This window comes from Danaus plexippus (assembly GCF_018135715.1).
Source record: "Danaus plexippus chromosome 9 unlocalized genomic scaffold, MEX_DaPlex mxdp_24, whole genome shotgun sequence".
Taxonomy (NCBI): domain Eukaryota; kingdom Metazoa; phylum Arthropoda; class Insecta; order Lepidoptera; family Nymphalidae; genus Danaus; species Danaus plexippus.
In genome coordinates this window covers 3,166,272-3,189,801 of record NW_026869847.1, presented here as the reverse complement: position 1 = coordinate 3,189,801, position 23,530 = coordinate 3,166,272, and the positions used below count along the sequence as shown (strand labels likewise).

The window sequence follows — 23,530 nt, the reverse complement described above, 5'->3', positions numbered from 1 at the left end:
ATTAAAAGTTTATGTGTTTTTCATTCATAAATTTCAGTAAATTTAACTATCAAATTAGATAGATGTATACAAGACATTAAAACGGTAGATTTGAGGATGCACGCTAGTACTAAGGTGCTCCAAGATAAAAAAGAAGTCTTGCTTAATATGTTTAAAATGTTTGAAATTACATAAAACACTAGTTTTAATTAAATCATTATTGATTTTTAGTATTTTTATTTTATATTAATATAATTCATATTATCCAATATATTTTCAACTGTTCAAAGGCTGAAGAAAAAAAATATTCAAAGCGCTATAGAATTTCGTCACTTTGATGAAATAAAACAAAGACCCTTACCGAATATTATCATTTAGGCTACTTAAGGGACTCGGAGAAAGTGTGTCAAATTTTGAAATTTAATATTAAGTGTTTATTTACGGTGACCGAGTTTAATTTTCTCGAATAATAACTAGTAGAATTTTTTTATGTTATTATTATTTGAACATAAAAAAAATTGTAAATATCTTTTGAATCTAAAATAAATTTTAATTAAAATCTGATTAACAAGCTACAGTACTAAGGAAAGTTATCTTTGGAATGGAGACAAAAGAGTGATGGAAAAGTTTCAGTCATTTAAATGGGGCGTATCTTGTCGATTCTCTGTGTTTAATGATGGGTATATAATTTTACATCAAATGCTATGTCGCATATCATTATTATTTTACCAGACGAAGAGCTTTACAAGGTTACGTTTATAACGTAATTTTAAGCCCATACAAATGATATAAAAATATATTAAATTAAGTAAAAATTACCTTCGCTGTGGACACAGCTGTAAAAAAAAACTTATTACCAACGATGTTTAATTTAGTCCTAAACAATTATAAATGGATTTTATTAGAAATTTTCATTAATTCTAAAAATTAATTTGTTGATAAGGTATACTGTAACTCGAATTTTTTAAATGTAAGCTGAACAACGTTGATTCCTCATAAAACACAGATACCGGAACCATAAAAATAAACCTTCTGTTTGTTTGTGTTTTATGTATGAAAAATAACAAATATCTTAATGTATAAACCGCAGATCATCACTCGGCAGACAACAGTTTGCGATTTTCGATTGTGGTTTCTCTTATCGTAAATTTTCGATGTTAGCAAAAATTGTTTATAGATTCGTTCGTTTAACACTGTTCAGTCAATAAAATTAGCTTCTGGCAAGTTTCACATACGATATTTATGTGTTTAATGATAAATTAGAGTATTGTTAGAAGTATATGGTAGGTGTAAAAAAGTGTTCCGTGAATGATACGCGGTTCAGTCTGGATAACGCGTTTTCAGGAGAAGGAGTTTATGTTGTAAGATTATGCACAGACGCCTTTCTGCAGTTCTCATTCGACGGCCGTAAGCTACGCGCATACGCACTACCTTATACAACTTTTATAACTGTGTTTATGAGTGACAGGTGTGTTAGAAATAGTTTTGTAGTTAAAAATAAACAGAGATCAGCAATCAATGTAGCGATTAAAGTACCGTGTGTGTTAATTATTAAAAAATCATTTTAGTTTTACAGCACGATGAAATTAAAATTAACCAACGAGGTAAGAAGCTCAGTCAACTTGCTTCATAAAGCTCCTGTATCTTCTGTAAAGGTAAATTCTATATGTATATATTTCTAACCCTTCTTAATTATTTACATTATTTCAAGTGACGGATTTGATATCCAGATCTTAGAAACCTGCTTCAATTTTCCTTCAAGTTGTGTCTTTTCCTCAAAGGTTGCAAAATTATTTGGGGCAGTGTTAACAAGCCACAGTTACCTGTTAAATGTTTTATAGATTAGTGTGTTTTTGTTCCCACGTATTTGAGAATATAAATAATATTTCTTAAATTAGTAACTAAACTGACCATATACGTTTGTAGAGCCAAAGTATAATATAAATACAAATGATTTACAGCAGACGGAGCACAGGGAAATAGCTAGTGACATTTAAATTAAAACATTGTCATTGTGCAAGCTCTTAAACCAAAATGTGAATGCATGCCAAGCACCATTAGAACATTATTGTGGTTTAACAATCGTTTTAATTTTATAACTCTATGCTTTTATTCTAAGTTGTACATATGAAAGCAAACTTACACCGCGGCCAGTGCTTTTGAAGTGATTAATTTTGTTAGCGTACATTCAGAATGACTGAATACACAGTTTAAGTATATTTTAAAACTAAACACAGTAGTTTTGCATGTTTTACTAAATGTCTGGTTTTAGAAAACATGTGAACCTCGCATTTGCGATTAAATGAATTATAAAGAATAGCACAGTCAAACTTACAAACTGATGAAGCTCAAATATATATTCACTTTGTTTTTTTTATTATTTTAAGTCATTTAAATGAAACTAATATTTTTCGGATAAACTACGCCTGAATTATTTTTGTAAAAAACTACATACTCCCGACATTTCGGTTTTTTTTCAGCAACCGTGATCACGGACAGACGAGAATTCGCGAAAATCTTATATCACATTACTTCGAGTCATTATTACTAATTAATTTTTTCATGAGAATTTTATAAGTAGCGATTGCTTTTGTATTAAAAGATCCGTCTATTATTAAAGAGAAGCGAAAGTATTTATAACAAGACTTAAATAAAAATCATAAAGTTTTATATAAATAGATATACAAGAAAGTCATAAGGATTTTATGTTCATAAAACTAGTGCTGGTATAAAAGATGTTTTAATATAAAAATTATTGCATTAAGCTCTCATTTTGTTTCTGAAATAAAAATCCATATATATGGGGTTAGGATTGCAATCGAGGTTCATCTAAAATCTAGACATACTAATGTGTTTATAGCCTAATGAAGAGTTTTATTGGTGAATTCAACAAGTTGTGTGAGATTGGTTATATTAGAATCCTTTCGATTTTGTAACAACACTGAAACCTTCAATAGGGGTCAAGGTCAATTGTCTAATTCAGTGTTTATCATTGTTAAAGAACGTCATCAATACATCTAAGTCATAATTAATGAATAATGTAATAGATAATTGATGTTATTGTCTAATAGCTGTAAAAATGTTGAATGTGGAAAATCATTATGGCAACCTCTTTTGGTCTAAACCGTTAAACGGACTTGGTTCGGTCAAAGCCTGAGATTTATATTACTTTATAAAATGATTTTATTCTATTTGGTTTCTTAATTTAAAATAGCAACACCGTATCTCTTTAACACGCCTTAGCATATATTGTTATTTTATAACAATAACTAACTCTAATAATTAAGCTCGATACAAAAAAATTAAAAAATATCTCAGAATTATACAGTTATTGATTATTTCATTGGTTTATTGAGACGCTTCGGATATTTAAAATGAACAGCATATGTATATAGTACAAATACTACTTAATTAAATATAAGTTAAATTATAATCTATGGATATAATTCGTATCTATAATTAGTACGAATTATATAAAAAGTTAATATCTTATATTTTGATGTAGATCTATCTAATAGTATCAGTATTAACAGATGGAATAAATCAATAGACCTGTCAAGCTGACGTTGCCAAAGTACACAAAGTTGTACAAAAAGATTTGCTTTCAGTACGAGCTATTCACCATTTCCATTCAGGTTTCATTCAATTAACGTTTACAGACTACTGGGAAATCTCGGGAACTCCGATAATTCATTTAAACTATTTACTAGCCTTATAACCTCTGTAAGTAGATTTGGTTGAATTTGATAGATTTGAATGAATAAATATTTCCCTAGAGACAGATTAATGTCTAGCCTTTAGCATGTACGTTTTGACGAATTGGTTAAAGATAATTATTTATTTATTTATACAAACTGATTAATTAGAAGGTAAGAATGTTCTCGCAATATCTTTGCGGTCTAGGAGGATTCGAGTTATTTGGAAATAAGTATTTATATATCATTCTTTTTTTGAATTGTGATGCAAATATGTTTTTGGTTAAAAGTCAAACGATATTTACTAAAAAGTTTCAATTGATTAAAAATATGCAATACGGATATTATTTAAAATAAATCTATCTTAACATTATACTCAGAAGCGTATAATCTTTTATCAATAAAGTTGTCGGCGTTCTAGTAAATAAGAATGATCTGCGTTAAAATATCAATTTACAAAAGTGTATAAAATAGAAGTGAAAAAAATATAATTAAAATTAAATTTATAATTAGTATATCTCTTTGTCAAATTCAAAAAAGATTTTACCATAAATGAAAAAAAAAAAAAAAGTTGCTTGTGTTATTTAAAAATTGTAAAATAAAATTTCGTGAGAAATTGTTGTTAGATTGTAAAAATATACAATTATAAAGAAAATTACGAACACGTTCCCAATTATAGTTCTGTCCTGAGTACTAGGATACTAATAAATAATTTTATAGGTATCCTCGTATTATAAGACGTCTTTTATAAGAAAGAGCGTATCAAAAACAATGGACAACTTTGGTTGAGAGATAAAGCTTCTATTAAACTAAACCTTCTTTGCTTTGTAGCATAATAATATGCATATGTAAAAAAATCAACTGATTATGTTCAACGTATGTTACCATGCGAAAAAATAAACGTTAGGCATAGTTGTTACTTAAATGAAATTAAAGTTTTCAAAAGCGTCCATTTACTATTGCTTTGTTTGATTTTTTTTCAAAACTGGAATTTTAGGTCATATATGTAAATACATTGCTATTGAAAATTCACTTGCCTTGAAAGGAATTGGCTTATATTATGTAAAATAAATCTTTAGACCTTGACCTTATTTGTTCTTATTGCAATGCGTGTTTTTTCAATCCCGTTTGAACGTTTTCCCCAAAAACTGTTGCATAAATTACTGTCATTGCCTAATACTTAGGTCATCTAAACGTTTGGGGTATAAAATAAATTGCACCAAGTTTTCCTAAGAAACAGAGGTTTTATCTATTAACAACAAAGTGGGCGGTGAAGTATTAGGTACTTCGTTTTCCTTTGTAAGTACGGAACTTTCGAGAAATCTGAAAGAAAATACTTACACAACAACTTTTGGGAATTATGTTTGTAATAAATTTACAATTTTGCTATATTATATTTTATTTTAATGTAGATGTACATTAATTTGAACACAAATAAACATTAATTTTGTTACGATGAATTTAATAAAAGGATTTAAGTCTCAATTTAGATGTCATTTATTAATCTCAGTTGTATAGGAATGGCGTTGGCATGGCAGTTATTGTCAACCTAAGACCAGTAATAGATTTTTAAAACATGTAAAGTGTAAAAAAATATATATTTTAAAAAGAAATTATTAAAAAGGTTGTATAATTACTATTCCAAGCATTTAAATATTCAATTGACAGTGAACTTAAGTGCTAAACTTAATTGCTTAACAAATTAGAAATTAAAAGTGTCACTTTAGGGTTTTTAATATAAATAAATGACGAAAATGTTGGATGTGTAATAAATGTAGGAAAGTTATATTAAATTTCCGCTAGCATTTGATACGGAAGCCTTTATAAAAGTAGATGTGAGCTAAGACTTTCATGAAGGTTTTCATGCATACGTTTTTTTCATATTTTGCATCATGTTTTTATTATTATTCCATGTATAACATTTCAAAAAAGGAATTTGTAAGGTTTGTTTTATCTTATCACCGCCTGGTTAATAGTAAGTTTAAGACTAACCTTATGCTAATAAATTAGTATCTGAGTGTTAAAGAATGCATGGGAATTTTTTCATGTTTACAACATCTCCCTCAGAGAAAACTTCTAAACCATGGTATAATATAAGTACAAATAATTAAAATTTTATGGTCGCTGTAAGTATTCACGTAGCAGTAGTTTCAGTTTTTCTAAGGTTAATTACCACAATAGCATATAAAGAAATATTAAAGTGTTCAAAATATACTATTAACTTCCTTATTATTATAAGCAATTATTATTTTATACTCTCTCCTTTACGTTATTAATGAATGAATTGTATTTCCGGTGTATTTTTTAGAACTTTCATAAATTGATGTTGTTTTAATACATCCGCGGTGAATACGGAAAGATTTAATTTATTATTTATATATAAAAATTACAGTAAAGTTATTACTTATTTATTTTATGATTTTAGAAAAGTTAAATCTATGTTCTATCAAGTATTTTTTGTTATCTAAATCTTTTTGGAAGAGATAAAATATTTATATTTTTGTAAGTTGAGAAAATGTAGAATAAATTTTCATACCATTTCTATACACCAATACAAAAGTTCTGGTTCTTACAGAAATATATATATTCAATATTGTCATCAACATTGTAACAAAATATTTTTTTTATGATACGTAAGATTTATTATTATCATGTCAGTTTAGTACTTCAATATAAAATTATTAAAAATATATATAAGTAAAGCTTATAGTGGATTCCATTGGCTACAAAACAGTTTAAAAAAAAAATAAGGCTAGTTATAAAAAGCAACGGGTAGTCTTTTAATAGGAAAATTCATCGCTGCGTATCGTTCGGATTGTTTTAAGGACTCCAAATAATAATGGCTTATAAAGTAAGCCTTGCTCTCTAAAACTTACCATAAGTCATAATCCAGTGGGATAAGTATCTTCATAAATTTGTGCTGATATTTTGATACCTTTTTCACGAGGATATTGGCTGGTGTTTTTTTAAAGCTAACATTCCAGTCAGTTATCGCATAGATCGAATAATTATTTTGTTTGTTAAAATATTGTTTAATGTTAAAAAAAATCTTATTTGTAAACAAAATTTTCTAGGACTTCCTTTTACATATAACAAGTGAGTCTGTTACAGAGTGCAACTTGTAAGTTGTCTTTTAAAATTCGCAATATGGTTTTAGGTGTTATCACCCGAAGTAAAGACTTTTGATTTGAGCTGGATAGATCTTTCTTTGGCACTAATAGAGAAGATATCGTTGTACCTATTTAGAGATCAGTACACATAAAATTGATTAATATCATATGTATGAAGGCTATAACAACAGTTTTTGGTTCCATACCTAATTTATGTATTGTAATCACAAATATTACTTTTTTACTCCACTCTAATTTAATGTTACAACATATTTTAGAGGAAATATGAAAGAGGAAAGAGAAAGAAAGATAGCGGAAAGGGGAAATATGAAATAACAATGAAAAATCTTATACATATTATAGATTACAAATTCAAAGGTAAAATTTCATGTCCCGAACTGCGAGTAACATCGAGGTCCGCATATTTATTGTTATTAAACATTCAATATAAATTCAGGTCATGTGAACTACAACTATCACGTATCTGTTTTTTCAGATGTACGAACTAACTCACGTATCACGTTTTAATCTACATATAGTTAGATTGGAATTATTTGCCAGACATATTTCCAAATACCTTCACATATATTATTCTAGTAACACTCATTTCCTTTAACGGATTCAATTTATTTAGAAAATTCCTAGAAATAAATGTATTTTATGTAATAAATTTGAAGTATTAAAATTATATAATATAAAATAAGTGTGTGCTAAATGTTTTGCTGATTCTTCTTAACCCATATTGCTGTGTAACAAATCTTTTTAGTACAGGGTATAACTAAAATTTAGCACTGTAGAGGTTTACAATTTGATATATTAACAATTATTTATACACAAAAAACCATAATCTTAACAATCATCTTCCCTAGACCAGTCCACGGTTTTTTAACCAATTTTCTTTTATTATTTGTCATCTGCCACGACATTTAAGATATGGCTAGATTCTCGTTCAGTTAATAATGTTTTTATTTAAACAACTTCGGACTAATTCATGATTTTTAGAAATACTATTGTCTTAATTGTCTTAATAATATAGTCATAAAAATAAATTATTAACTATTAAAACCAATTTACTTAAAAATTTTTAATAAATTACAAACAGAACTTTACATATGTAACATATATTGACTTATTTAAATACTACGCATGCTTTATTTTTGGTTAAAACTACATACTCCCGATGTTTCGGTTACTTTTCAGCAACCGTGATCACGGACAAACGAGATGTGAAATGAAAATGAAAATGCTGAAAAGTAGCCGAAACGTCGGGAGTATATAGTTAAAAAAAAATAAAGCTCGCGTAGTATATACGAAAAATATTAGTTTTATGTAAATGAATAAAACTCGCGAAAGTCTAAGATTTCATCATATGTTGACTATTAAAGTATACTTTGTAAAGGGTTAACAAAGACATTTACTTTTGGTTTTACTTTATTTAAGGAGCTTTTAGAAAATATATATTTACTGTCATAAAATAATTGTTATTCGTCTCAGTTAAATAAAACGAATATTTTTCGGATTAAACTACTCGTATTTAATTTTTTTTTCAACAACATACTCCTGACGTATCGGTTACTTTTCAGCAACCATGATCACGGTTGCTGGAAAATCTAAATGATACTCGCAAAAGTCTTAGATCTCTTTATTCCTCTCAGTGTTTTACATGTACGTATATTATATAGGTTTTCACTTAATAATATCTAAGACTTTCGCCAGTATTATTCATTTAAATGGAACTAATATTTTTTTGGATATACTATGAGTGCTTTATTTTTGTAAAATACTACACACTTCCGACGTTTCGGTTACTTTTCAGCAACCATGATCACGATCAGACGAGATGTGATTTAGGTTTTCACTATTATTTTAATTAATGTAACTGTATTTTTTTCAGGAAGAGCGTCGTCGGAACGGCAGATATGTGGCTATCCTTGTTGGGATATGTCTGTTTCTTCTTGCTATATACCACGCATGGGTGAGAAGGATACCAGTGGTGGCTAGTCTTGTTGTACCAGCACTTATAATGTTCGTATATGTTGGTTGGGTCCTGTTCACGGCGTCGAGAGATAAACGAAAAGTAAATATTTAACGTATTAATATTTCCATAATTACTACTTAACAAACGTCTAGTAAAATTTGAGTTACATTGAAATATATAGACAATCTCTAATAAAAATATATCCTCCATTCACTATGGAACCGGCAGAATTACAAAGTTAACAGCTCTGGTCTTCAGAGATTGTGTTTTGGAAGACTCAAAAATATGACAGCTTTCCGAACGCCAGCCAGACTAAAAGTGTTATTTTAACACTCACTATTGAAAGTGGTACCGGTCAAGTTGGATGATTTTGCCAAAATAAATCATTTGGCCATATATCTTTCAAAGTAGCGCTCTCACGCATACTAGCTTCGGTGACCCATGACTATAAACTATAAATTAGGCCTTGTCAAGGTTCACTCCGAGACCGACTCGTGAAGGATCTCTTAGGCTATTGACTTACATCTCTTGCGGAGTTTCTGCCGAGACGATAAGCAGCTTGTAAGTAGGTACCGAATTGGCCGACGATTTTATTGAAAAGACCATACCTATCTAGTATCTTAATTGATTAACACCTACCTGTCTGACATCGCAATGCAATTGGATTGGTGTTATTCTCTGTCCTTGTATTTGAATCAACATCGTGACAGTAATATACAAATGTATATAGATTATATATAGAGCATTTCTGCATAGATTCGCAAAGAGTCAGGTTTCGATGGTATCAAAGGCTTTTTCATTGTGCGCAAAATTAACAGATCTTTTTTATATATAAGTAAGAAATAAATTATTACATATGTATAAACATACACTTTTTTTAAAGTCACCTAATTATAATATATGTAACTCTTTGTTCTAAAGCCTGTAAAATTGTGTGACCACTTAATGTAAGCTGAATCTAATTTGCAAATACGAAGCGTAAATAATAAAAACAGCTTCAAAATTAGTGTATAGTTTGGTTTGAACGTTGAAATGTAAACATCTGGTTGAATCACTACCGTCTGCGTGAATACCTAACTCCGTTCACTGATTGACGATATGACAGATGTTTACAAGAATCTACTAGGAACGAATGAAATTGATTTCGTTCAATGTCAGGACCGTACGTTAATTATATAGCGATTATGATGTTTACGTGTTATTTACATGAATGAATGATACAAATGAATAATGCTGTCATATTTTTTTTTTATCTGATTGTTAGAAAGATTGCGTACCCTTTTATGCATTGAAGATATTATGAATGAAATGTCATATATTCAATTTAAAATATATATATATTTTTTTTATATAGTACTTGCTTATCACATATTTTTTTATTAGTAACAAGAAAGTTTAACGTTCTGAACATAAATAGAAATTACAAACGTTAATAGTGTAACAAATTTCTTATGCAAACAATTTATATCGACAAGTTTATTTATTTTCCCTTATTGTTTATACGTGAAGATCCAGAGCCAAGGTTATGGTTACACAGTCAAGTGGAATTTTTAGTTTTATCGAGAATAAAAGAAGGAGCTTACCGGAGTTTTTGAATTATGGAGGCGTTGAAACAGTGTTTTAGTCCATATAATAATTCCTATCCAGCTTTCAAATAACTATCCGATTATTGTTTCAATACAAGAAAATAACATTCTTTATAAATATGAAGGAAAGTTACGATATTTTATAAATAACACTGATTGTATTCAAATAAATAACCTGGTGTTTCTTTGGTGAAGTCGACTTGCATTTCAAGTAGTTATTAACATAATAGGTAAATATGTTAGTAATGATTAAAATAATTATGTGAGATAGTTTCTTACGAAGCTTCTTTTATCATCCCAAATATGGTTAAAATCGCTATGTAAGATTTGTTTTAAATTATATTTTATTTCATAAAAATAAAACGTGGTTTGTATTGGAACGACGACCGTATACATGACAGAGAACATATTTTTTTTTAGATTTTATGTAAAAACACTTTAAAACTTATGAAAAGAAATCGTGCAATCATATCAAATTTTCTAAGAGTAAATTTAAACAAGATTTGATATAAAAAATATTTTTTTTTGTATAAAATTCATTTATGCTTTTTATTTTTTTATAATTGATTGCTGATAGCACTTATAAGATATTTAAAACAGCAAATGTAAATATAACAGCGGTAGTCAGGTTTAAGGGAATATTAAATATTATTTACTTATTGGAATTAATCACTGCGTGTGATATACAATTAACACACAAAATTACAAATTTGTTTTATTATCACTTTTAAAAGGAAAATGCATATACGATGTTCAAGCTTTGTTATAACTTCGATTTCATTTCTATTAACAAACAAATAACAAACTTATCATTTCAAATGTCGTGGTATAATTTTACATTTGCCGAGATAATTCTTTTAACATTTAAAATTTATTTCTTGGAAATATATTATGTACCTAGAGTATTAGTTTTACGTATTAAGAATTAATTAACGTATAATTACTATCATGAGAATTTCTTCTGGACTCAAGGCCTGGCTGGGAGATAAAAATTAGAGATTATTCTTCACTTTAACAGAATAATTGATAAAATAACGAAACTAGAATATTTTTATACTGTTATTATACTGTGCTTTGTCTATTTGAAACGTATCTGTATTATTCAATTAACAAAAATATTTTACATTGCATTTTAATCAACATTGAATCATTAAAATATTTAATTTACTTGAAGAGGAGTTTTCATTTACTTGAGGAGGAGGAGAGGAGCCTTAACGATAAAATTTAACATGAGTCGCAAAATTGTTTTTCCAAGATTTTTCAAAGGTATTATATTAAAGAAACAATAACATTGATAAAAAATGTAGATAAACTGCTTCCATTACCTTGATTCTGGAAGGATTCCCAATACAACAGTTTTACGATCCCTTTGTGGTGATCAAGTTGCAAACCACTGGTTGTGTGTTTGGTAGACTTTGTTACGGACCTTTAACGATACTATTTCTAGATGTTACTAGTAACATTGACTGTCTTTGTTCTTCGAATAGCTGGTGAATTTAAATGCAATAAAATCACGTAAGTTATTACCTCGTAAAATAAAGTTAAGGCGGAAGCTAGACGTTTAGCGTAGATAAAGACTTTGCTGGAAAGGTATCAATCTAATATACTGTTATTTTGAATACTCTACACAGCTGCCAAGAACCAAACAATACTATTTTAGCACGATATTAAACTCATTACATATCCCAAACTGAGAAGTATTTAATTAAAATAGTAAATTTAGGTTATGGTTAAATTGTAAGGTTATGATAAAACAAAAAAGCTCACAGCTTAAGGCTATTTTTGGAGTTTAAATCTTAATATAAAAATATTTACAATTTCAAATTAACCTTACATTTTCACTTGAACACGATAGATTGCCCAAATCAATTAATAATTGATTTAATTTCAATGCATTGTTTTCGAGATTATTTAATTTCTCAAAGATATTCTTAGTTCATATTTATCTTATATAGAGATCGTCTCGATCCTTTCATTGGTGGGACGATAAGATTCTGGATTTAATTATATTTACCAATGTTTAATATCTTTTGCATTATATTACTTTGTACTATCTATATGTATTATTCCAACATATTTTTTTTATTTCAGTTTTTAGACGCTGAGGCGGCTTTGAATGCAGCAGCAGCACAAGAAAATGCAGAAAATGAAAGTCACATAATGGAAATAAGTCCTACTAATATAGAAATATCGGGAACATCCAGCAAGCCAAATGTTAAGATAGACTCATCCGGTCGAGAAAAAGCACCAGTCTCTAGAAACACTGATGTGAAAACTGAAGAAAAGACAGTATGTTTTGTCAAACCTATAATCTTAGTTAACGATAAATTACCTGAAGATTTTGATCAGAAGTGGACGAACCTCGTTCAAACTGTCACAACAAGCGAAAGACAGAAAGGATATCCCAGAAGAAAGTTTAAGAGAAAGTTCTGTAGGAGCCGAAGACATGCCGCATTCAAGAGATCCTACTCCATTGGCTAACGGTAGAGATTCTTTTTTATTGATATTTTGATTATCTGGCTTTAATTAATAATTCGGAAACTATATTCATATTCCATACCAAAAGTTTAATTAATTTTGAAGGACGAGTTAAAACGTTATAAACTTTAAGCTACTTTATAATTTTCCAATCAACTTAGTATATGAGTCTGTGTTATTAAATTCATTGTTTTATTTATATGTTTATTGTTGTTTTTTATTCATGAAACATAATGCAAAGTTAGTTTTATTTTTTTTTATCAGGAACTAATAAAGACGTACGTTAAGTAATAAGTTAGTCTAAATATTTAATAAATCTATTCTTTAAATATAAACAACATAAGCGCGACCGTAAATCTTTATTTTTAATCTATGTCAGACATATAAAAAAAAATATTATTGTGAATACATAACATTGAATGCGTTAATTTGTCAGAAATTATCTCAGCATGTTTTTATTAACAACTTGGCAAATTATTTCGTATTGCTTCTACATTCATTTGTATTCATGAACAAATCGTGTTTTACTACATATTATGTATATCCACAGGCAATAAAGATGTGACAAAAGTACACACACATAGACAGAAACACATTCTTATTTATAATAATCATGTTCCGATCGAAACATTTTCTTTCTAATATACATAAATTTACCATTGTTTATATTCAAACAATGTTAAAAAAAAAAACAATAAATTAATAATATGATATTAAATTACCGCTTAAAAAAATTCCATTCAAATTGTTCGCTTACTTTTGTTTACTTTCATTGATAATTGACCTAAAACAATAGAATTACGGTCGGCTTCTACGAGTAATTAATCAAGTCAGAATATACCCGAATTTAGAATCTCATTTAAATTCAAGATTTAACTTAAAGCGGTGGAATAACTTTTAAATTAAAATATCAAGGGATGAACAAAGCCGAGATTAAGTCATCGGAACCGATTGCTAGCAATTAATTTTGTGTGTTAGATAAAACATGACTTTGGCTTACTTTATATTATTTGAATGTTTGGTTAAATTACATATCAAAAAATTTTAACGAATCTAAATATTTTTGAAAACCTTTTCTTAATTCTATGCATTTATTTAAAGGTCTTTTGATTTCACCTAGGTTCCTAATATATAGATAATAGTTACCTATATAATAGTTATTGCATGTATATAAGTATAATAATAATAAAAATGATTATAAATAAAAAGATCTGCGGAAGTAAAATAAAATTGTTGTATTAATTTCGAATATGTTTATTGTCAAACATTTTATCCGACGGTTAATAACTTTGAAGTAATCGTGATCACGGGTAGGTCAAGTCGAAGGCTATTTGTTAGTCTTATTTCGTCTCATCTACTTCCAAAGTTTTCTTTATTTTCATGCGAACTGTTCTGGAAGCACTTAGGATGTTAATTGAGTTTCAACGTTTGTCACTACCATGAAATTTATATAATTTTGAAAAGCGTATCCGATAACAAAGGAAGATGTTTCTTTTTAGGAATATTGTGAAGGCGCCAACTAAATAACGTTAAGATAACAAAGCTTTAACTAAGCAAAGAGCAAAGCAAAGGGTTGCCCCTAGATATCTTGTATGTATACTACAAAGGTTAACTCATTGCCTATCCATCAACTTATATGTAAAATTTATTCAAGAAACATTTGTTGAAGTATTTTATCTCATGCAAAGGTTTATTGATTATTATAAAACTTAAAATTCATGAAGTTCATATTATAGATTTCTTTAATAATATATAAATAGTTTAGTTAAAAGAGCGAATTTGTTAATGTATGAATTATAAAAGTAGATAAATAGAAGTGTAATTTACAAAAGAAAAATATGCTCCTTGTAACTCATGTCTTATTTAATTTTAGTAATAAATCATTTTAAAAATATACTTTGATTTAAATTTTCATAATCAATTGGAATCTGAACCCTAAAATTGTAGCTATCACAATGAAACTAATTACCTCTTCGAAACATTTTGATTAATAATAGCAATTAGTTATAATAATATTATTTAGTGTCATGTAGCAAAATATTAAACTATAAGTAATAAACTATGAACTTTCGGATATACTATATGATTATGTACATTGAAAAGTCGTCTCGTGTGCTTGTGTTCAAAGTCGCTGTAAAGTAACTTAAACATCATGTAAAAAATAAAATTTAGTATAATCCTAGTTACGTTTAAATACGCATTGGAATAAATGTTAGTCGTTATTACATTTGTGCTACGTATTCTTGATCCATTCCGCATCCTTTACTTCATTACGAGTATAACGTTTTTTTTAATGTTAAAAATTTGTTGAAACGCATTAAATGTAAACACTTTTGTAAATTTCAATACTGATAACTGGTAACTAGTAATTATATTAAGTGAAGGCTGGAATTGAACAGTGAAATATTTTTTTCTTATCGTAATAGTTTCCTCTTCACAGCATATTTCTTGCGTTTTTTTCTGCTATCCCGAAGTTTGGCATTTGCTACAGTCATACTTAATTCACATTTCAATTAAATTTTATTAAGAGTTCACATTTTGCTCGTAATTTCATTTTATGAACATGCTAGCTACAGTTATCAGTGTTAATAGGGAATAAACAAATATTTAAAAGTATGCAGGCTTTCGATTGAGCTCATCATTGGCTAGGATTATTGTTTGGAATGACGATATCAATATTAATATCATTATCAGTCAAAGGCTTTGGACCGAAGAATTGATTATTTTATAATTTCAGAGAAACTGGAATCAAAGGTCTCAGGAGGATCCAATAGGAGTGGATGAATAGGAGGGTAGCAGTTTGTGAAATTTTTTTGACGTAGTTAACACGCAACATTTTTTTTTATTGCGTTTTGGTTGGTTTAGATTCTAGAATAATGTAAAGGTCACCAGTATGTAAAAACGTGAGTTTAAATTCCATATTCAAAAGTCAAAGGTAAAATAAGTTGTAATTTTATAACGCAATTAATTTTTTTGTTATATATTTCTTTTATAAATATTGATGGTTCTGATGTAATAATTGCATTAGTTGTTGATAAAATATATTTTAAAACTAAAAAAGAAAAGATATTGTTGTATTGTGTGCAAAAGTTTTGTAGTACTATTTACTTGCAAAGGTTTTGCGACGTATTTTATCGACATGTTTGTTTATGTATTCGTATTTTCAAAACGACAAATTCTTTTCTAAAAATTTTTCTACTAGATTAACAATCGGTGTATTGGAAAATTGAGATGGCCTTTTTATATTTTTTAAAAAAGCTTCTTTTTATAACTGAATTTGTAGACTATGTTAAAGAAACATACTATGTAGCCGAAGGGAAAATTCACATAAATGAGTTTTATCATTCAGAGTAATTTTTAATTGACCACATTAATTATTTTTCTTTGCAATATATATTTATCTTAAATCTTCTGATCTATCTAGTGCGTTTAGTATTAAGAGAGGCCGTGAAGTAGGGGTAAGGTGATAGTCCCTCGTAAGAGATCAACTTAGCTCGGCTCAGCTTTTGTCACCTGGCTGTGTCGGATTAAATTCTTGTAATTGCTCCTCGGATCTGTTATAATAGTTATTTCACTAAGTATTTAGCTTAGTTTTCAACCTCAGTGAAACACCTGAATAATTGTTTTTATTATGTATACCGAATTTAATAAGTAGACTGAATTAAAAATATTGAGTTAGATATCTCGTTCAGCGAACATTTTTTAATATCGTAACCTTTTTCCAATTTTTACATTAACATTAATTACTTCATTGCTACAATATGAAATTAATTTTTTTTATTAAACTACTCATTGGTTTTAACATACTTCAGAAGCAATAAACTTAAAAGTTTTGCTAACATTTTTGTTAAAAATATGATTTAAAGAATGTAATCGTAATATGAACTTAATTCAATAGAAATATGTTTTTCCTTTTAATACATTACTGCTTTATGTACACGTTCCGTTTACATCGGTTGTTTAAATATCTAGACTCTAGAAACATGATTGGGCCAACTCTACTTTAGCGTTCTAACTCTACTAGTGATCAGTGACTATTTTTGTAAAAATGACTCTATCAGAACTCAGCATTAAAGCGAGACTCCAAGTATTGATTTGATTAAGATTCTGATTCTGATTAAGATTAAGAATACAACTAATCATAACCTTGCTAAGTGTCCTCGAATAAGTGGAGGTCCTCGTTTCGTTTCCGTAGTTTAGGACTTACCAGTCTTAAAGCTACTTACCAGTTTTGCTCTTGAGAGATTGTCGAATCAATGACTCAACAGTCTTAACATAACACTATGATAACTGAAATTATAGTGAAAAATAAAATAAAGCAAGACATGCCTCTGTATGTTTTTATTGGCCGTTTGTAATGCGACATATAATAGATAGACGGAAAAAATAGTGGCGATGTCATAAGTGTTATATTTAAAACTTGTACATTATAAAATCGATCTGCTTCTCTCAACTCAACGTTATAACACATGCAGCGATATGCGTTGTAAAAATTAATAAATAACTATCAAGCAATTAAAACACCAAGCAGACTAATTATTTAAGTATTTTATATATCAAGGTGGCAAACGAGCAGACGGCCTACCTGATGGGAGGTGATCACCCGTAGACATTTACAGCATAAGAGATGTTGCAGCTGCGTTGCCGACATTGATTGTGAAAGATCAAGTATAGAGCAACCGGTTCTGTCACTCATCGGACGAAACGCAGCCATTAAAGGCTACTTCACGCTGATCTTCTGTGAGAGGGTGGTTCTTCCCCGGTTGAGCCAACCCATGTTCGAGCTGTAGTAACTGACAATAGCTAGGCTCTACCGCCTAAAATATACCGAATTAAGTGACATTAAAAATTAAAACAATTTAATAGGCAGTAAGATAATAATGTTCTTTTCGTATTCATCCAAAAGATTATTTATATACGTAAAATTCGAGTTGTGTAACAAATATAATTCATTTCATTAAAAATCTTATTATAATGGTTATTATATAGAAAAAAAAAAACATTAAATGATTCCTTTGAGTCTTGTTTCAATTGTTTTTTAAGTTTTACCTAGACGAATTTTAGTCCTTAACTCTCTTGCTTATATACTCTCATCACATCTGCCCATGGTCATGGTTGCTGCAAATTAACTGAACGTCGGGAGTATGGTTTTAAAAATAATTAAAAACGCACAATAAATGCGAAAAATATTACATTTATTTCAATGAATAATCGCAAAAATCTGTTGCTTAATGAGATCTAAGACTTTCGCGAGTATTATTCATTTAAATGAAACTAATATATTTTCGGATATACTACGCGGATTTTATTATTTTAAAACTTTTCAGCGACCGTGATCACGGGCAGACGAGATGTGAGTGTCCGTCATTCACATCTCGCCTGGCCGTGTGAATGTGAATATCTTGCTTATTTGAATATTATGTATGCTGGAGACGTCTTATGAAAATGGAAGTCGTAACGCAATAACAACTCTGAGTTATGAGCTGGTGCAGCTGACTGATGTTTACATCCTTGCACTAATATAATATTATAGATACCATGTTTTTAACATATGTTATATAATAATAATAGTAAACTAGTGTTGAAGGGTTTAAATGTATGTAATTAAATAATTGTTAACGGACTTATAAAAAAATATCTATGTATAGATCAACTACATGGAAACATTTTGTAACATATAAAAAGTAAATTTTGTTGAACTGTACGAAGTAACCATATCTGAATGTTTCTGTATGGATTAAAGAAAAGGTTAAAAAAGGTACTTGTGTAAAAACAAAGTAAAAAGGTGTTTCGCCTTAGCGCCTAAGTCTGTAACCAGGCATTATATATGTTCTGTAATTTATATTGCAAGTTATTACAAAAACTTTCTGAAGATTACAAATACCTAATTTGTCTTTGTAAAAGTCGTTTTGCCGGTCTAAATAGGACTGTTTAGAAGTGACCCTGACAGATTTTTATGGTCAGGTTGCGTTTATAATATTTCCAATGATTTTTATTTTACATTAATTTACAATGTGAATGGTTCAATATAATAAGTTTTGCCAATGAATTGATCTCGTAGGTATTGTACGTTGTTTACTATAGTAGCTAGAAAGATTTAGTATAAAGACATAAGGAATTAAAGAGTTCAACGGAGAACATTATTAGAAAAGAATTTACCTTTGTAATTCTTAAAGATATATTTTATTTTCATTTGCTCTTAAGCCACACTATGCAAACTAAACATTCTACAAGTATTTTGTTTTTTTTTTTTCTAAAAATAATGTCACAGTAGAATTTTGTATTCGTATGGCTAGGTCGTACAGTGCATTCATTAAAACTACATTTTGACCGCAAAACGTAAAAATATAAATTGAAAAATCTATTGAGTTTTTTCGGATAGGACCCGTTTTTTATTATTTTATATCTACATGTTCCCGACGACGCGACGTTTCGATTACTTTACATAAACCATGATCACGGGCGGACGAGTGAAAGTGTCGTACACCAACACTACACTCGGGAACATGTAGAAATAACATAATAAAAGAACGTAGTATCCGATTAAGTCTCATTTAAATGTGTACGCGAAAATATAATAAGCATTATTTTTTTTGTTAAGTCCGGGGGAAGACCTTTAGTTACGATGTTATAAAAGTTCCCATAACCGTGTTAAGCTTCTAACGCTATAATTCACTTAAATATTAAAGAAGTCAACACAAAGATAAGCCATGTTTGTAGAGCTTTTACGAAATTAATTCCATTTACTTTGTTAAATTAAATAACTTGAAAAGAGTTATAAATGATAGCAACTAAGAACACGTACATATTTATTGAAGTTCAATGGAAATTTTCAATTAGATCTGGTAAACCGTGTTGCGACGCTGGTTTTGAGCTGACAGGATTAATGGTTGAGAAATTTAATCAATTTGGGAACGGGTCTCATTCGTCAAGCAAAGTTATCAGTTAAATCCAGTTATCAGAGGCCACTGAGACGTATGTTACGGGTTCAGATGAATTCAAGATAACTTATTTTTATTTCGGTGATGATGTTTATTTTGCTATCAAACCTATATTTTTGTATATTTTTGTCTACGTCACATTACACTACATAGCACTGTAAGAACGAATGTATATATATGAAATAAATAACGTATAGAAGTGGAACTCCTTAAAGGATTTTTGGCGTAAATTGATATTTATTAAAAGAATAACGCGGAGTAAGCTTTGTATTGTTCGTTTCAGCCTAAATATATGAATGTGTTGGTTAAGATATGGTATGTTGTTCAAATTAAAAAATGTCAAATCAAAAGCCACTTATAAAAACATGCTATCAATAGTCGAGTAATAATGGTTTCTCATATTAATTACTAACTACAGTAGCCTCTGTTTATGAATGTACAGTTAAAACAGTTAAACGTCGTATGATAGTTTAATTTATAAATCATCTAAGTACAATAACAGCTGACGATTTTTATGTGAAAACTTTTGTAATTTTCATTGTTAAGTTGTCTATGGAAATTTGTATTAAATGTATTAAATACTGAATATAACTCGCTATCAATAGCACACACCAGGGTATATTGTGGTATGCGAAATAACTTAATGTAACACAAAAATTAACTAAAGAGGTATGTTATAATCATTCATTAGCTCGTTTAATCAATGTTGCTCAATTTTCTTGATGTGCAATCATTTTGATTCAAGTGGCGTACCACCCTATAGTGATATAGAGTGAAAGTTGTTATGGAATAGTCTTAAATTAATAAAAGCTTTAGTTAGGATTTTCAGAATTGTCTAGGCTAAAAATTCTCCGTTCGAGTCTTTTGGCAAACTGTTATGTATGGGACACATCCCACATTATAATGATACGTTTTAATAAACTGTCAGTAAGATCATTAATAACAGAAATTATAAAACAATATTCATCTTATTTTATCACTTTCTAAATTTAGAGGGAATCAAAATGTACATTGTACGGATATAGGTACAGGAATATTTCTTAAACTTATTACATAGTAATTAATTAATCTTAAACTTATTACATTGTAATTTAAGGTACAGTAAAAAATAATTATTTTATTCACTTGCATTTTCTAAGTGTTTTTTTTTTATTACTCGATTTTTTTTTATCATCGTCATTAAATATAAAAAACTGTATTCATTTAATATTGAATTCTCTTATGATTGTAGAGATAAAAAATTGCAATGCTTATATAATTATGCTAGATGTTCCCTGCCACGCTTCGCTGTGAACAACAAAAGACGGCATATGTTTTATTAAAGTTAAATATTTCAATAGTTGTGGGTGTACTTATAATATTTTTTGTTTTACCATTTTTTGTTAGTTATAGGAGGCTATCTGGATTTCAAACGTGGGAACACGCTACAAATCATTGTCCATGTGTAAAGTAATCCACATCAAATTCTAGACCACACGTTTCTAAAGATTGACCTTGAGCTTTGTTAATTGTGACTGCGAAAGCCAACCGAATTGGAAATTGTAATCTTTTAAATTGAGATGGTATATCGGTCGGGATCTTGGGAACTCGAAGAACAAGGACATCTTCATCATTGAAAGGCCCCGTTAAAATCGTTGCTTCCACTATGTTGTTCATTAATTTTTTTACTGCGAGTTGTGTGCCGTTGCAGAGTGTTGGCTGGTTATTGGCGCACTTTGTTAGTATTGGAAGATTAGATAAAAATAATCCTAGAAGCATACAACAGCATATCGTGTCAAAATTTCAACTGAATCATAGCAGAAAATTATGAGTTTTGGAAGCATACAAAAACCGACTTAACATTTTTATTTATATATCGGTAACAGATTCACACCGATTACGTATATATTGTAAAATAACTGTGCTTATTAAAAATTAATAGTCTTCTATTGTATAGTATTAATAACACGTAAAGCTTCCCGCATTTATAATAGGTTTTAGTTACTAATAGGCTTACTATGGGTGAGACTAAACTATCAACAATAATTAAACCATCGAACCGAACTCAAAGTTGTAATATATTTGTAAGAGAGGGTTATTTGTTTAAGGATGAGTTACGCTTAATATAAACTGTGTTTTATATTAAGCGATATTTTAATATTGTTTTATTTTGTGTTGTTTAGTTTAATGCTTTAAATGTACTGTATATATTATATAAACGTAATGTTCGTGTGTCATGTGTAATAGAGTGTACATAGTTTTTAGTTAGTAAGATATAATTATTTCAAAATATGTATTATACGTTCAACTTCCAGGTTGTTAGGAATATTTTTCGCTTCCATTAGTTTTGTGTTTTAGTAAGAGCAGTAAAAAGTTTCATTTCGTTTTTCTTTACAGGAAATTTCAAAAAACATCATTAAAATATTCAGATTTAATCCGTACAACAATAAAAAATTCTCCTTTTAATCTAAATGTAATGTTACCTGACATTTAAACTAAGTACTAGTATGTTAACTTATCGATTAAGTCGTGTTTAAAGTCAATAGTATTAATGTACTGACAAAGAGTATTTAAAGTACTGACAAAGAGTAACCTATTTAATTACGAAATAATTATTTAGAGATGACAATAGAGGCGTAAAAGACTTGCACTTCTAATGAGATTCCATTTCTGACATACACGACCCTAAAGAAAATATAAAGTTATGACATTACTTTAGTACAAAGAACTGGTTAAAAAAGATTCTGAGTTTATAGAAAATACAGAAGAAACTAATAAATTTTAATTAGAAGGGGATAGTGAGTTAAATATTTCAAAAAGAATTGCCTTCTTGGTTTAGACAGTATAAAAAAAACAATTTGTAAATGAAAAATACATAACGATTACTTTTTTTTAAAGTAAAAAAAAAATAAATAAAACAGTAAACATAATAAAAGAATGAAATTCTGGAACACATATTATAACCGTTTGTTTCTGAATGTTGATACACATCCACATTTGTCAAGATTTATTACTTGACAAGAAATATTGGAGCTATTTTGTTCTACAGAAAGAAAAAGCAGTGGAATCATTTTCAACGATCCCTTTAATATATTTGAGGGTTGTAAGTCCCTTGACACTTTCGCAATGGAATTGAAATGTATGTTTTATTTCGTCTGAAATAACACAAAACTTTAAGCTAGGGTGGTTTAATTTTTAATTTTTTTTAAGCCAGACGGTATTTTTACAAAAATTTAACAGAGTAAATAACAAACGACGAAAAAGGTTTTATTTTGGAAATACTGAGAGCAATGAAATACTATCAGATATATAATACGTTTTTTTCCAGCTTTTGTCATGGAATATACAGAAGTGTTCTTATGAACTCTAACCACCATCTTAAGTTAACGTTTTTCTCCATGACATCAAATATAATGCACATACACAAACATTCATGTACACAAATCTTACTTGTATGGTATTTTAATACGTTTACTATATTAAATATTGATGAATAATTAAAAAACCTTTCATCATTACTAATGTAAAGCAAATGTGATTTACTACTGATAAATGAATTGATGGCATCCAGTAGCTTCTCTATTTAAATTATTAATTTGTAGAATATTTAAGCAAATACAATTCGGTAAACAAAGTGAAGTTGAACTTAAAGTTTATTATGAAAACATGTAAACCTCGTCCATTTTGTTTGAGCACATTCTTTGATACGAAGTCTTAAAAGATCTTTTTTTGTGACTGAAAAAATCCTTTGTATATTCATCCCTCTCATCGTACAGTACAAGGG

General features: G+C 28.7%; 1 protein-coding gene across 5 annotated transcripts; it reads left to right on the top strand.

Annotated features, from left to right (window-relative positions):
• Positions 1-1,308: 1,308 nt before the first annotated feature.
• On the top strand, positions 1,309-17,679 carry LOC116767555 (uncharacterized). Of its 5 annotated transcripts, none has more exons than XM_061527331.1 (5): positions 1,325-1,447; positions 1,556-1,634; positions 8,679-8,861; positions 12,440-12,831; positions 17,388-17,679. In XM_061527331.1, the coding sequence occupies exons 1-4, from the start codon at positions 1,437-1,439 to the stop codon at positions 12,827-12,829; spliced, it is 663 nt and encodes a 220-aa protein (XP_061383315.1). In that variant the 5' UTR covers positions 1,325-1,436; the 3' UTR covers positions 12,830-12,831; positions 17,388-17,679. The 5 variants fall into 5 exon arrangements, with proteins under 5 accessions (XP_032513820.2, XP_061383315.1, XP_061383316.1 ...); XM_061527332.1 differs by lacking the exon at positions 17,388-17,679 and adding an exon at positions 14,326-14,711; XM_061527330.1 differs by lacking the exon at positions 17,388-17,679 and adding an exon at positions 15,564-15,846 and having other exon boundaries at positions 1,326-1,447.
• The last annotated feature ends 5,851 nt before the right edge of the window (positions 17,680-23,530 follow it).